The sequence below is a fragment of the Gossypium hirsutum genome, chromosome A03, assembly GCF_007990345.1.
Source record: "Gossypium hirsutum isolate 1008001.06 chromosome A03, Gossypium_hirsutum_v2.1, whole genome shotgun sequence".
NCBI classification, from domain to species: domain Eukaryota; kingdom Viridiplantae; phylum Streptophyta; class Magnoliopsida; order Malvales; family Malvaceae; genus Gossypium; species Gossypium hirsutum.
This window is the reverse complement of record NC_053426.1, coordinates 74,091,879-74,105,096: the sequence shown is the minus strand read 5'-3', so window position 1 is coordinate 74,105,096 and position 13,218 is coordinate 74,091,879. Positions and strand designations below refer to the sequence as shown.

General features: G+C 40.7%; 1 protein-coding gene across 1 annotated transcript; it reads left to right on the top strand.

Moving 5' to 3' along the window:
* Positions 1–10,682: 10,682 nt before the first annotated feature.
* On the top strand, positions 10,683–12,627 carry LOC107887617 (uncharacterized). Its single transcript, XM_016811864.1, has 3 exons — positions 10,683–10,775; positions 11,089–11,980; positions 12,338–12,627. Exons 1-3 carry the CDS (start codon positions 10,683–10,685, stop codon positions 12,625–12,627), a joined length of 1,275 nt encoding a protein of 424 aa, XP_016667353.1.
* The last annotated feature ends 591 nt before the right edge of the window (positions 12,628–13,218 follow it).

The following is a 13,218-nucleotide window of genomic DNA, read 5'->3' as shown; positions in this document are numbered from 1 at the left end:
GTTTGTAATTCGGGTGTCAAATCCCTTGGGTCGTTACGTGCTTGTCGACAAAGTGTGTAAGAAATGTCCCCTGGAAAATTCGAGGTTCCTATTTTCCAGCGGACTTGATGCTTTTGCCGTTTGATGAATTTGATGTTATCCTTGGGTTGGATTGGTTGACTGCGCATGATGCGATTGTGAACTGCAAGAGCAAGACTATTGATTTGAGGTGCGCAAATAACGAAGTAGTCCGAATTGAGTCTGCGGACTTGGAGGGGATGCCAGCTGTAATATCAGCAATGTTGGCACAGAAATATGTAAGAAAAGGGTGCGAAGCATACCTTGCATATGTGCTTGATGACAAAGAATTAGAAAAGAAACCCGAATCTGTGCCGGTGGTTTGTGAATACCCGGATGTTTTTCCGGAAGAATTACCGGGTTTACCACATGTTCGGGAGGTAGAGTTTGGTATTGAGCTTGTACCTGGGACTACGCCGATTTCGATAGCTCCGTATCGTATGGCACCAACCGAGTTAAAGGAGTTGAAAGCTCAGTTGCCAGAACTGACGGAGAGAGGTTTCGCTCGACCAAGTTTCTCACCTTGGGGTGCACCAGTATTGTTCGTGAAAAAGAAGGACGGAACCATGAGGTTGTGCATTGACTATCGTCAGCTGAATAAAGTGACGATAAAGAACAAATATCCGTTGCCGCGCATCGATGATTTGTTCGACCAACTGAAGGGAGCCTCAGTGTTCTCAAAAATAGATTTGAGATCGGGCTATTATCAGTTGCGAATTCGAGATCCAGATATTCCCAAAACTGCCTTCAGAACGAGATATGGTCACTACGAATTCTTAGTGATGCCGTTTGGGCTCACTAATGCCCCTGCGGTATTTATGGATTTGATGAATCGGATCTTCAGACCGTATTCGGATCAGTTCGTAGTTGTGTTCATTGATGACATTTTGGTCTATTCAAGAGATGAGACCGAACATGCTGAGCATCTGAGGCTAGTGCTGCAAATTTTGCGGGATAAGCAGTTATATGCTAAGTTCAGTAAGTGTGAGTTCTGGTTAAGAGAGGTTAGTTTCTTGGGTCATGTGGTATCCGCGTCGGGTATTCGAGTTGACCCGAACAAAATTTCAGCCATACTTGACTGGAAACCTCCGAGAAATATTACTGAAGTTCGGAGCTTTTTGGGGCTCGCCGGTTATTACCGACGATTTGTGAAAGGTTTCTCAATGATAGCCACACCAATGACGAAGCTACTTCAAAAGGATGTTAAGTTCGAGTGGACGGAGAAATGTCAGAAAAGTTTCAACCAACTGAAAACTCATTTGACTGAAGCTCCAATTTTGGTGCAACCCGAATCAGGTAAAGAGTTTGTCATTTATAGTGACGCATCCCTACTTGGGTTGGGTCGCGTATTGATGCAAGAAGGTCGAGTCGTGGCCTATGCGTCGAGACAATTGAAGCCACACGAGAGGAATTATCCGACCCATGATCTCGAACTAGCTGCCATCGTGTTTGCTTTAAAAATATGGCGACATTATCTGTTTGGTGAGAAGTGCCATGTATTTTCGGATCACAAAAGTCTCAAATATTTGATGACTCAACTAGACTTGAATCTGCAACAAAGACGTTGGCTTGAGTTGTTGAAAGATTATGAGCTTGTCATTGATTACCACCCGGGAAAGGCTAACGTGGTTGCGGACGCCTTAAGCCGGAAGTCATTGTTTGCTTTACGAGCGATGAACGTGCATTTGTCTGTTTTACCAGACAGTGTGTTAGTAGCTGAATTAAAAGCTAAACCATTATTGACTCACCAAATTCGTGAAGCTCAGAAAGTCGATGATGAATTGGTTGCAAAACGGTCTAAGTGTTTTCCGAACGAGGAATCGGAGTTTCAAATTGATGATGATGATTGTTTGAGGTTCAGAAATCATTTGTGTGTTCCAAGGAATTCGGAACTCATTTCGATGATTCTGAACGAAGCCCATTGTAGCCGAATGTCAATTCACCCGGGGAGTACGAAAATGTACAACGATTTGAAACGTCAATTTTGGTGGCATGGTATGAAACGGGACATCTCTGACTTTGTTTCGAGATGTTTAATATGTCAACAAGTGAACGCGGAACATCAAGTGTCTTCAGGATTACTCCAGCCGATCATGATACCCGAGTGGAAATGGGATCGAGTCACAATGGACTTTGTGTCCGGACTGCCTTTGTCAGCAGTAAGAAGGATGCGATATGGGTTATTGTTGATAGACTGACTAAGTCGGCTCATTTCATCCCCGTACGTACGGATTTTTCATTGGATAAACTAGCTGAATTGTACGTTTATCAAATTGTGAGATTACACGGGGTACCTGTTTCTATCGTGTCGGATAGAGATCCGAGATTCACCTCACGATTTTGGAAGAAATTGCAAGAAGCTCTGGGTACCAAGTTGCATTTTAGCACTGCTTTTCACCCCCAAACCGATGGTCAATCCGAGCAGATAATTCAGATACTTGAGGATATGTTGAGATGTTGCATCCTCGAGTTCAGTAGTTCATGGGAACGGTATTTACCTTTGATTGAATTCGCTTACAACAATAGTTTTCAATCAAGTATTAAGATGGCACCTTATGAGGCTTTGTACGGTCGTAAATGCCGTACACCATTGTTTTGGACCGAGCTCGATGAAAGCAAAATTTTCGGAGTTGATTTGATTAGAGATGCTGAACAGAAAGTAAAGGTAATCCGTGAAAGTCTGAAGGTATCCACGGATCGTCAGAAATCGTACGCAGATTTGAAACGAAAAGACATCGAGTATCAGGTGGGAGACAAAGTGTTCCTTAAGGTTTCACCTTGGAAAAAGATACTCAGGTTCGGCCGTAAGGGCAAGTTGAGCCCAAGATTCATTGGGCCGTACGAAATCTCCGAACGAGTTGGTCCGGTTGCGTATAGATTGATTTTGCCCCCGGAGCTTGAAAAGATTCATGATGTCTTTCATGTTTCGATGCTTCGACGCTATCGATCTGATCCATCGCATATAATTAGCCCATCAGAGGTTGAAATTCAAGTCGACATGAGCTATAAAGAAGAACCGATGCGTATCCTAGCTAGTGAAGTGAAGGAGTTGCGAAACAAAAGAGTTCCGCTAGTAAAGGTGTTATGGCTCAAACTCGGGATCGAGGAAGCTACTTGGGAGACCGAGAGCTCGATGAAAGAACGATACCCAAACCTATTTACCGGTAAGATTTTCGGGGACGAAAATTTCTTAAGTGGGGGAGAGTTGTGACAGCCCAAAGTTGACCCTAGTCGGGAAGTGGTTTCGGGACCGCTAAACCGAGTCACCGAAATGTTTGAATGTGATACTTATTGTGTAGAATATGTAATTATGAATGTGTGAAAATTTCAAGCTTCAATTGGGTTGATTTCATGTGAATTTAGTCAATAGGACTTATGTGAGAAAATTCTAAAATGTGATAGGTCAATGTGTGAGGACCTACTAGTGCATGTGGACAAAGGGGGGACTTGCATGTCAAATTTCCCCCCTAATGAGTAGTGGCCGGCCATGACAAGGAAGGATGGGCAAAACATGTCATGAAACATGTTTTGTTAGTGGAAGAATAAAATAAGGAGTATGGGTAATAAAGAAATGGAAAACAAAAGAAAAAAAAATGTGTGTGTGGTGTTTGTCCCCCCATTGCCGTGAGCTCAAGAGAAGAAAGGAGAAAAGTTTGTGTTCATCCTTTCTCACCTCCATTTTAGCCTAAATTAGAAAGAAAAACAAAGAAAAAAATTTCTCATCCTTTGGTTCATCCTTGGCCAAAAATTTTAAGGAGGAAAGAAGAAGAAAGGTGAAGAGATTCGGCCATGCATGTAGCTAGGCCAAGCTCAAGAGCAAAGGGGAAATAAAACCGATAAAGGGAAGGAAAAAGTGGTTGAATAGCTAGCGGAATCGTTCGACAACACCCGAGGTAAGTTCTTGAGTAAGAGATCTTAAATTTCGATGTGATTAAATCATGCTCTATGTGTGGCTATTGAGCCGAATGTGCAAGGACAATATGTGCCTTGTGTTTGAGTTTCGTAAACGAAAATGAAATATGAATGTGCTATGAATTATTGTTAGATGTGCATGATTAATTGAATGCTGTCCGGGCTAAGTCCCGAAGGCTTTGTGCTAAGTGAATATATCCGGATTAAGATCCGAAGGCCTTTGTGCGAGATACTAAATCCGGGTTAAGTCCCGAAGGCATTCGTGCGAGTTATTAAATCCGGGTTAAGTCCCGAAGGCATTCGTGCGAGTTATTAAATCCGGGTTAAGTCCGAAGGCATTCGTGCGAGTTGTTAAATCCGGGTTAAGTCCCGAAGGCATTCGTGCGAGTTGTTAAATCCGGGTTATGTCCCGAAGGCATTGTGTGAGTTACTAAAACCGGGCTATGTCCCGAAGGCATTTGAACGAGGAGCTATATCCGGTTAAATCCCGAAGGTACGTGATTTGGTAATGAATGAGCTTGCTGTAAAATTCCAGCGAATACTCGAAAAACATCCCAATATGGGGATATGTTACGTATGTGTTGAATTTAATCGAGCCCTTACAATAAATGTTCGCTCAGTTGATAAACGAGCTACCGGCCTTCGGCCAAGTTAGTTTATTGTGTATGTACATAAGGGTTATTAATGTTGTGAAGCAAGTTTGATATCGGTAAATTGCGTATTATGAAATATTCCGTTTAGCTAAATGTGTGCTATTCTTTGTGCATGCTGGAATTCCTTGCTCAAACTTACTAAGCATAAATTGCTTACTCGTTACATTGCTCCTCTGTTTTATAGATTTTTGGTTCTCCAGCTATCGGACTCGGGATCTTGAAGTCGAAGTCGCCCACACTATCAAAGGCTCTTTTGGGTACTATTTTGGTTGAATTTTGATATGGCATGTATAGGACTACCCATTGTTGTCTTTCGAGTACTTTATGAAATGTATAAGTGTACAGCCATGCGAAAATGGCTTGTAGAAGTGGAGTATGGCATTAGACCATTCGTATTTATGAATGTATAGATGGTTTCATGATGTAACTATGTTGGAATGGAAGTGTTGAGCAAATGATCAGCCACTAGAATGGCTAAGTATGATCATATGTGGGCTTATGTATGACAAGGCCCTAGTTGGTCCATGAAACCCCAAATTAGGTAAGGTTCACTTTGAAAACAGAAGCTGATAGCAGCAGTGGTGTGGATTGGAAAAATCACAAGAATTCGTAGGAGTGGAATTAAATAGTGAATAAATTATGTAATCGAACCTTGATGAATCTACTTTCATATGGAAGTAACGAAACAATTATAGGAACAGTACAGAAAGAGATATTCGGGTTCTTGTGTAACAGGGCCAGAACAGTTTCTGGATTCACTGTTCCGCCTTTGGAAATTCACTATAAATTGACCAGAGATAATTAGGGGTCATACCATATATGTATGGATTCCTCTCTGAGTCTAGTTTCCATAGAAACAAACGGCATCAGTATTGAAGCTCTGTGCAGAGAGATATCCCAGTCGTAATGGGAAAAGGTCAGTGTAGTCGACCCCTGTAACATGGGAGACTTTGACTAATAAACTGTACTAATTGGCCCGACCAAAAATTCTAGAAAAAAATCCATAGGTGGGGACATGAGTCTAGTTTCAGGGAAAAATTACAAAACTGATTTTTGAGTTGTGAAACTCAAGATATGATTTTTCAAGCGACTAGTACTCAGACTGGGCAGTGTCTGGAAAAATTTTTCAAAGTTTGTTAACATCTCGTGTCCGACTCCGGTGTCGGTCTCGGGTTCGGGGTGTTACACTACCCCTCGAGAGAGCATTACTCGCTCTCACATCTTCCTTTTTGTCTTTCTCCTCTATCTCAGGATAGTTTCGAATAAAGTGGTCTAGTGAACCACACTTGAAGTAGCCTTTATCATTACGTCGGCACTCACTGAAGTGTCGTCTACCACACTGCGAACACTCCGGTCTATTCGGTCGAGCACTACCAACGCTCGCAATGGAAGTGGTCTAAGCTTTAGACGCCGCATACTGCTTATTCTTATTTCTGCTCGAGAATCCTGCCGACGCATTTGTTCGAGTAAGAAACTCCCTCAATTTCTTGGATGAGGTCTGAAATGATCTTTCCATTTTTCTTTTCTTTGAGTCACGTGACTCACTGTCAGCTCTCCTCTTCCCTTTGGCTAATTCTTCAGCCTTACATGCCCTCTCAACAAGTACTACAAATTTTCTTAACTCCAAAATAACAACCAACAATTGGATGTCTTTGTTCAGACCATCCTCAAACCTCTTACACATAGTGGCTTTAGGAGATACGCACTCCCTAGCGTATTTTCTAAGTCTCATGAACTCACGCTCATACTCTATTACCGTCATTCGGCCTTGCTTCAATTCTAGAAATTCTTTCCTCTTCTGGTCTATAAACCTCTGACTGATATAGTTCTTTCAGAATTCTTCCTATAAAAACTCCCATGTAATCCTTTCCTTTGGTACAACTGACACAAGGGTGTTCCACCATTGTTAGGCCGAGTCTCGCAGGAGTGACACAACACACTTCATGCACTCCTCAAAGTTGCAAGACAATTTATCGAATACCCTAATGGTATTTTCCAACCAGAACTCTGCTATTTCTGGGTCATCATCAATTTTAGCCCGAAATTCCTCTGCCCCGTGCTTAAGAATTCTATCTACTGGAGGTTTTTCTCTCCTAACCACTTCTACTCCTTGAGGAGCCATATGAGCAGGCTGAGGATTCGGATGAGGTGGGGGAGGCGGAGTGTTTGGATTTGCATGAACGAACTTCGAGTACCAAGCATCCATCATATGAAGGTAGGCTTATCTAACCCTTTCTCCCTGACTCAATGTCACGGGCCCACTTTCGACTAGCGCGGTCCCTTTAGCGGGAGCTGACGCATTACTTTTCACATCATCCACCATAGCTCCGTCAGGATCTATTTACTATATGAAAACACAATTTAAATTTCGCAGAAGTCGTCACACTATCACAATATATTTATAGCATTTATAGCTAGACTCGTACTCATGCTACATTAGTCTGAGATTCGACTAAACTATAGCTCTAATACCATTAAATGTACTCGAGTTTGAAGCTGGGATAGGTTACGAGGTGTTACCGGATTTAAACACATACAAACATATACTTCCCAGTTATGAAATTTTGCTCCAAATTAAAACTTTTCATAATACCTTAATGTCCCTACTATGGGTTTACGAGGCCCCAAACACACTTTGGAATTAATTCGAGACTAATCGGTGCACTCTAAAAATTTTTATAAAATTTCAAGTTGATAGAGGCACACGCCCGTACAGAAGGGCGACACACCCTTGTGTCTTCTTAACATGGCTATATTGAAGGCCTGTGTAACTCACACAACCTAAACATATCGGGACATGCCTATGTCCCTAGCCCGTGCGAATTTATTTTTCAATTCAAACCCGTTTTCACATGGCCTAGCACATGCCCGTGTCCTTTACACGGCCATTACATGCTTGTGTCTCACTGGTGTACAAAAACCTTGACATTCTGTTTCTGATGTCATCAACCAATTAAGGGCACACGACTGAGGCACACGCTCGTGAGTTGGGATGTGTCCTCCACACGGCTGAGACCGTGTCTCTGCCTGTGTGTTTACTACTGTAACAGCCCGATTTTGGGGCTAGTCAGAATGGTGATCTCGGGACCATGAATCTGGAGTCAAATGAATTATTTTATTTTTATTTTGATGTGATAGCATGATTTTATGAGTGCATGAAAAGTTTGGTGGAGTAATTTTATCATCTGTGAGCTTAATTGTGAAAAAGGACTAAGTCGCACAAAGTGAAAAAGTCTTGAATTGATAGCTAAAGGTGTCAAATAGATAGAGAATAAGAATTGGGGGTCTTTAAAGGGCAATTAGACCCTAAAATTCTAGCTTGGCCGGCCATAGGGGACATGGATGTTGAAAACTCAACATTAGGTAATTGATGACATATTATGTAATAAACTAATACCCTAAGAGCTTACCTTCATCTTTTTCATTTTTCCTTCCTTCTTGACCGAAAATACCTGAAAATGAAGAGTTTTTGAAGCTTTAAAATTTCAGCTAGGTTATGCTTTTTCAAGTAAGTGATTTTTATGTTCTTTATTAATGATTTTTACATTTTTAAGACCCTAGAGACATAAGCTTTCAAATGAGGGGACTATTTTGCAAAATGGTAGAAAGTATAGGGTTTTACCATGAGAACATATAGGGTGTTTTTTGGAATCTTATGGAAGAATATAAGTTTTGGATATGTTATAAACAACTTTTGTGAAAGGTGTTAGCATGAAAACACCAAAAAGGACTATTTTTGCATAAGTTGTAAAATATATGATAAATGTATAAAATAATGAGAATTTGGGCTGCTTCTAGTTATAAAATACATTTGTATAGGGTTAAATTGCAAGAAAATGTGATGAAAATTGAATTTCGGGCATAGGGGTAAAATGGTCATTTTGTGAAAGTTTAGGGGCAAAATGGTTATTTCGCCCAATTATGAATTTTTGGGTGTTTGGATTGTTATGCTGATGAAATGAATGAATTTTATTAATATAGATCAGGAGAAGACTGATTCGGGTCTTGATCGGGGTATGAACAAAGTTTACGAAGATTGAGCTTGTCTTCACTATTTTGTATCGAGGTAAGTACATATGCAAATAATGTGTTAACGAAATTTATTTTAAAATACCTTGATAATATATATGTTCAATTAGCTTATTGTTGTTATGTATCTAAAGTTTATTTGTTTTCGTGAATGTGTAAATGACATGTTATTTGAGTATATTACGTCGCGAGCAAATGCGATGTTATTCGGTTAAATATGAAATCCAGTTGAACCTTTGATATAACATAGGATACGAATGGGCATGTCATAAAATATTTATGTGGTATGAACTCATGAATGAGTCAGAGTTCATGAGATGATTGTTATAGGTAATGTGGGTCTGAGTACTGGCTTTGTGTACAGACCTGTGAGTGGCTCAATGAGCAAACATTGCATGATAGCCATGGGGTCCGGGTCTTTACTTGATAAAGAGGCTCATGAGTAGCTCAAATGTGAGCGCATCATAGCACGAGGTAGCCCTAACTATTTATATGGCATTTAGATGAAAATTCCCTATTTTTCCATATATATTCTGAGCGTTCAACGGGTAATGCGAAGATTTAGTTGGTGAAAAATTTGATGAGGTACGTAGACTGAACTCATGGATAAGGTCTGAATATGTGATATGATGTCTTTAAGCATACATGAATGGAAGGAAAAACAATATCGAGAAGTCTAAGTGGTTTACATTTTTTATACATGTCAATTTATCGTTTGACAAATAGGTTTTCTTTAAATTACACTTTATCTGCATGTATGTACTTACTAAGCTCCCATGTTTACCCTCATTTCTTTTCTTTCCTTTTAGTGCTGCTAATCTAGCATCGGAGATCCAGTGACATCAGAAGCTTCGATCACACTATCATTCAAGGCCTTGGTATAGCTAGTTTAATTGTTTTGTTTACTGGCATGTATAGGGACTCGAGTCCTTTGTTTAGCGTTTTATCAAATAGTCATAATGTGTTGGCTCATATGTAATTTGTGATACTCATTTTGTATAGGCCATGGATCTTGGCTAATGCTAATTATTATTCAATGCAATGATGCAAATTTCTAATGGTTATGGCTATTTTGGTTATGCTCATTATGTTGGTATTGAACTTGGTTGATCTTATTTAAATAGGTGTTTGTAAAGGTAGCAAAGAGGCTTGGTAAATAGCGTTATTTTGTCCACATGGGTAGGCACACGGGCGTGTGTTTAGGCCGTGTGTGACCCACGGTCCGCCACATGGGCGTGTGAATTGGCTGTGTGTCCCCTGTACGTAAAAATTTTAAGTCAGTATGCATGATAGTAAACACACGGGCAGAGACACGGCCGTGTGTCTCAGCCGTGTGAAGGGTACGGCCTAGCACATGGGCGTGTGCCTTGGCCGTGTGGCCCTTAAGGATTGCTGACATCAGAAACAAAATGTCTAGGTTTTTGCACATGGGCTAGGACACAGGTGTGTTATGGTCGTGTGCAAAACACGGGCCAAGGACACGGACGTATGCCAGGCCGTGTGAAAACCTCTGTAGGTATGCATTTAGAATTAATTCCATATGAGTAAAGGATACGGGCATGTCCCTGTTTTGCTTAGGCCGTGTGATCCACACGGGCTAATAGCACGACCGTGTCGAAATGTCACACGAGAGTGTTACCCCTCCCACATGGGTGTGTGCCCCTAGGTTAAGTGTTATTTTCAAGATTTTGTTTAAGGACCTGAATTGATTCTGAATGGGTTCCTATAGATGTTTTAAGCCTCGTAAGTTCTCATTAAGGAGTTTATAAATAGAATTGAAAGGATTTTAAATTTGAATATGTTTTGGTGTTATGAAAATGTTTATATGTAAAAGTTTAAGTTAGGTAACGCCTCATATTTTGACCCGGCATGGGGCACGAGTGTAGGGTGTTACATTTAGTGGTCTCAGAGTTACGATTTAGTTGGTTCTTAGACTAATGTAGCGTGTGTATGAGTCTAGCTATACATACCAGAAATAAATTATAATAGTGTAACGACTCCTGACCTTTTAAATTGTGTTTTCATGTAGTAATGGATCCCGATCGAACTATGGCGGATGACATAGAAAGTAATGCGCTGGCTCCCACCAAAGGGGCGGTGCCATCTGATAATCAACCTCCTACGGTTAGTCAGGAAGGAGGAGAAGGGGCTCGGAAGCCTTTCTCCACATGATGAATGAGTGGTACGAGGAGTTTGTCTGAGTGAACCCGAATGCTCAAGCCCCTCCACCCCCACCTATCCTTCAATCTGTCCCCGTAGTACCCAGGGTATGGACTTTGAGAGGCAGAATAGACCTCTAGTGGATAAGATCCGAAAGCGTGGAGCTGAGAAGTTCCGTGCTAATAAAGATAATGACTTTGAAAGGGAAGAATTCTGGCTTGAGAATATCATCAGGGTATTCGATGAATTATCCTGTACTTCTGAAGAATGTTTGAAGTGTGCCATATCTTTGTTGAGGGACTCGGCATACTACTGGTGGAAGACGTTAGTCTCAGTGGTACCTCAAGAAAGGGTCACATGGGAATTCTTCCAAGAGGAATTCCAGAAGAAATACAGCAGTGAGAGATTTATGGACCAAAAGCGTAAAGAATTTCTTGACTTGAAACAAGGTCGCATGACAGTTACTGAATATGAAAGAGAGTTCGTCCGACTCAGTAAGTACGCTCGGGTGTGTGTATCCTCTGAGGCTAAAATGTGTAGAAGATTCGAAGACGGACTTAATGAGGACATTAGATTGTCAGTGGGTGCCCTTAAGTTGAAAGAGTTTGTAGTACTTGTTGATCGAGCCTGTAAAGCCGAGGAATTAATTAAGGAAAATAAGAAAATCGAAGCGAAAACTAGAGATGCAAGGAAGAGAAATGCGAGCAAATCATTTCCATCACAATCTAAGAAATCCAGAGACGCCTACTCTCGCTCTCATGTATCAACCAGACATTCATACCGAGATCGTATAAAGCAAGATTCAGATTTTAAGTCTCAGGCTACATCAGTGGCCAGCATGGGCAATGTCAAATCTTCTAAACTAGAATGCCAACATTGTGGTCGAAATCATTTCGACAAATGTAGGATGAATGATGGATCTTGTTTTCAGCGTAGTTCTCAAGACCACTTTATCAAAGATTGCCCCAAGATGATTGACAAAGAGAAGTTTCAAGGTACAAGACCAAGCGGCACAAATTCTAAAGGAAGGCTTCAGAAGAATGTTGGAACTGGGGCTAGCAGCAATAATGTGACGAGAGACACCATCATAAGGTCTAAAGCTAGGGCTCTAGCTAAAACCTATGTTATACGTGCATGTGAAGATGCATCATCTCCTGATGTGATCACCGGTACATTTTCTCTCTATGATAATACTGTTATTGCTTTGATTGACCCTGGTTCTACTCATTCATATGTGTGTATGAAGTTGGTGTCTAACACGAATATGCCTGTTAAGTCCATGGAGTTTATGATTAAAGTGTCGAACCTATTAGGCAAACATGTGATAGTCGATAAGGTATGTAAGAAATGTCCTTTGGTAGATAAAGGTCATTGCTTTTCGGCCGATTTGATGCTGTTACCATTTGATGAATTTAATGTCATTTTAGGTATGGACTAGTTGACATTCCATGATGCTGTAGTAAATTGTTGATATAAGGCTATTAAATTGAAATGCGAAAACGGTGAAACCCTTTGGGTTGAATCAGGTGAACTAAGGAACTTGCCTATTGTGATATTTTTGATGTCGGCCCAGAAATTTTTGAGGAAAGGATGTGAAGCTTATTTCGCTTTTGTAATGAATAAAAAGGAATCAGAATTAAAGGTTGAGTCAGTGCCGGTTGTAAGTGAATATGTGGATGTATTCCCAGAAGAATTGCCTGGGTTACCCCCTATTAGAGAAGTTAAATTTGGCATAGAGCTAATACTAGGGACTACGCCTATTTTGATTGCTCCGTATCAGATGACCCCAATTGAGCTGAAAGAACTAAAGTCATAGTTGTAAGAATTGACCAACAATGGCTTCGTGAGACCAAGCTTTTCACCGTGGGGTGCTCCGGTATTATTTGTGAAAAAGAAAGATGGATCTATGAGGTTGTGTATAGATTACCGGCAGTCAAATAAGAGGACGATCAAGAACAAATACCCGTTGCCACGAATTGACGACTTGTTTGACCAACTGAAGGGAGCACCATGGTTTTCTAAGATAGATTTGAGATCTAGCTACTATCAACTACGAGTTAAAAAGGCAGATGAGCCTAAAACCTCTTTTAGGACACGGTATGGTCACTATAAGTTTCTCATCATGCCTTTCGGCTTAACAAATCCCTTGTTGTGTTTATGGATTTAATGAATAGAGTATTTTGGCCATATCTAGATAAGTTTATAGTTGTATTCATCGATGACATCCTATTTACTCTAGAGATAAGGTAGAACATGCTGAACAGTTGAGAACTGTTTTGCAGACTCTGAGAGACAATCAGTTGTATGCTAAATTTGGAAAAAGTGAGTTTTGGCTTCGAGAAGTCAGCTTTTTGGGCCATATTGTCTCGAGTGATAGTATTAAGGTTGATTCCAGGGAGGTTTCTGC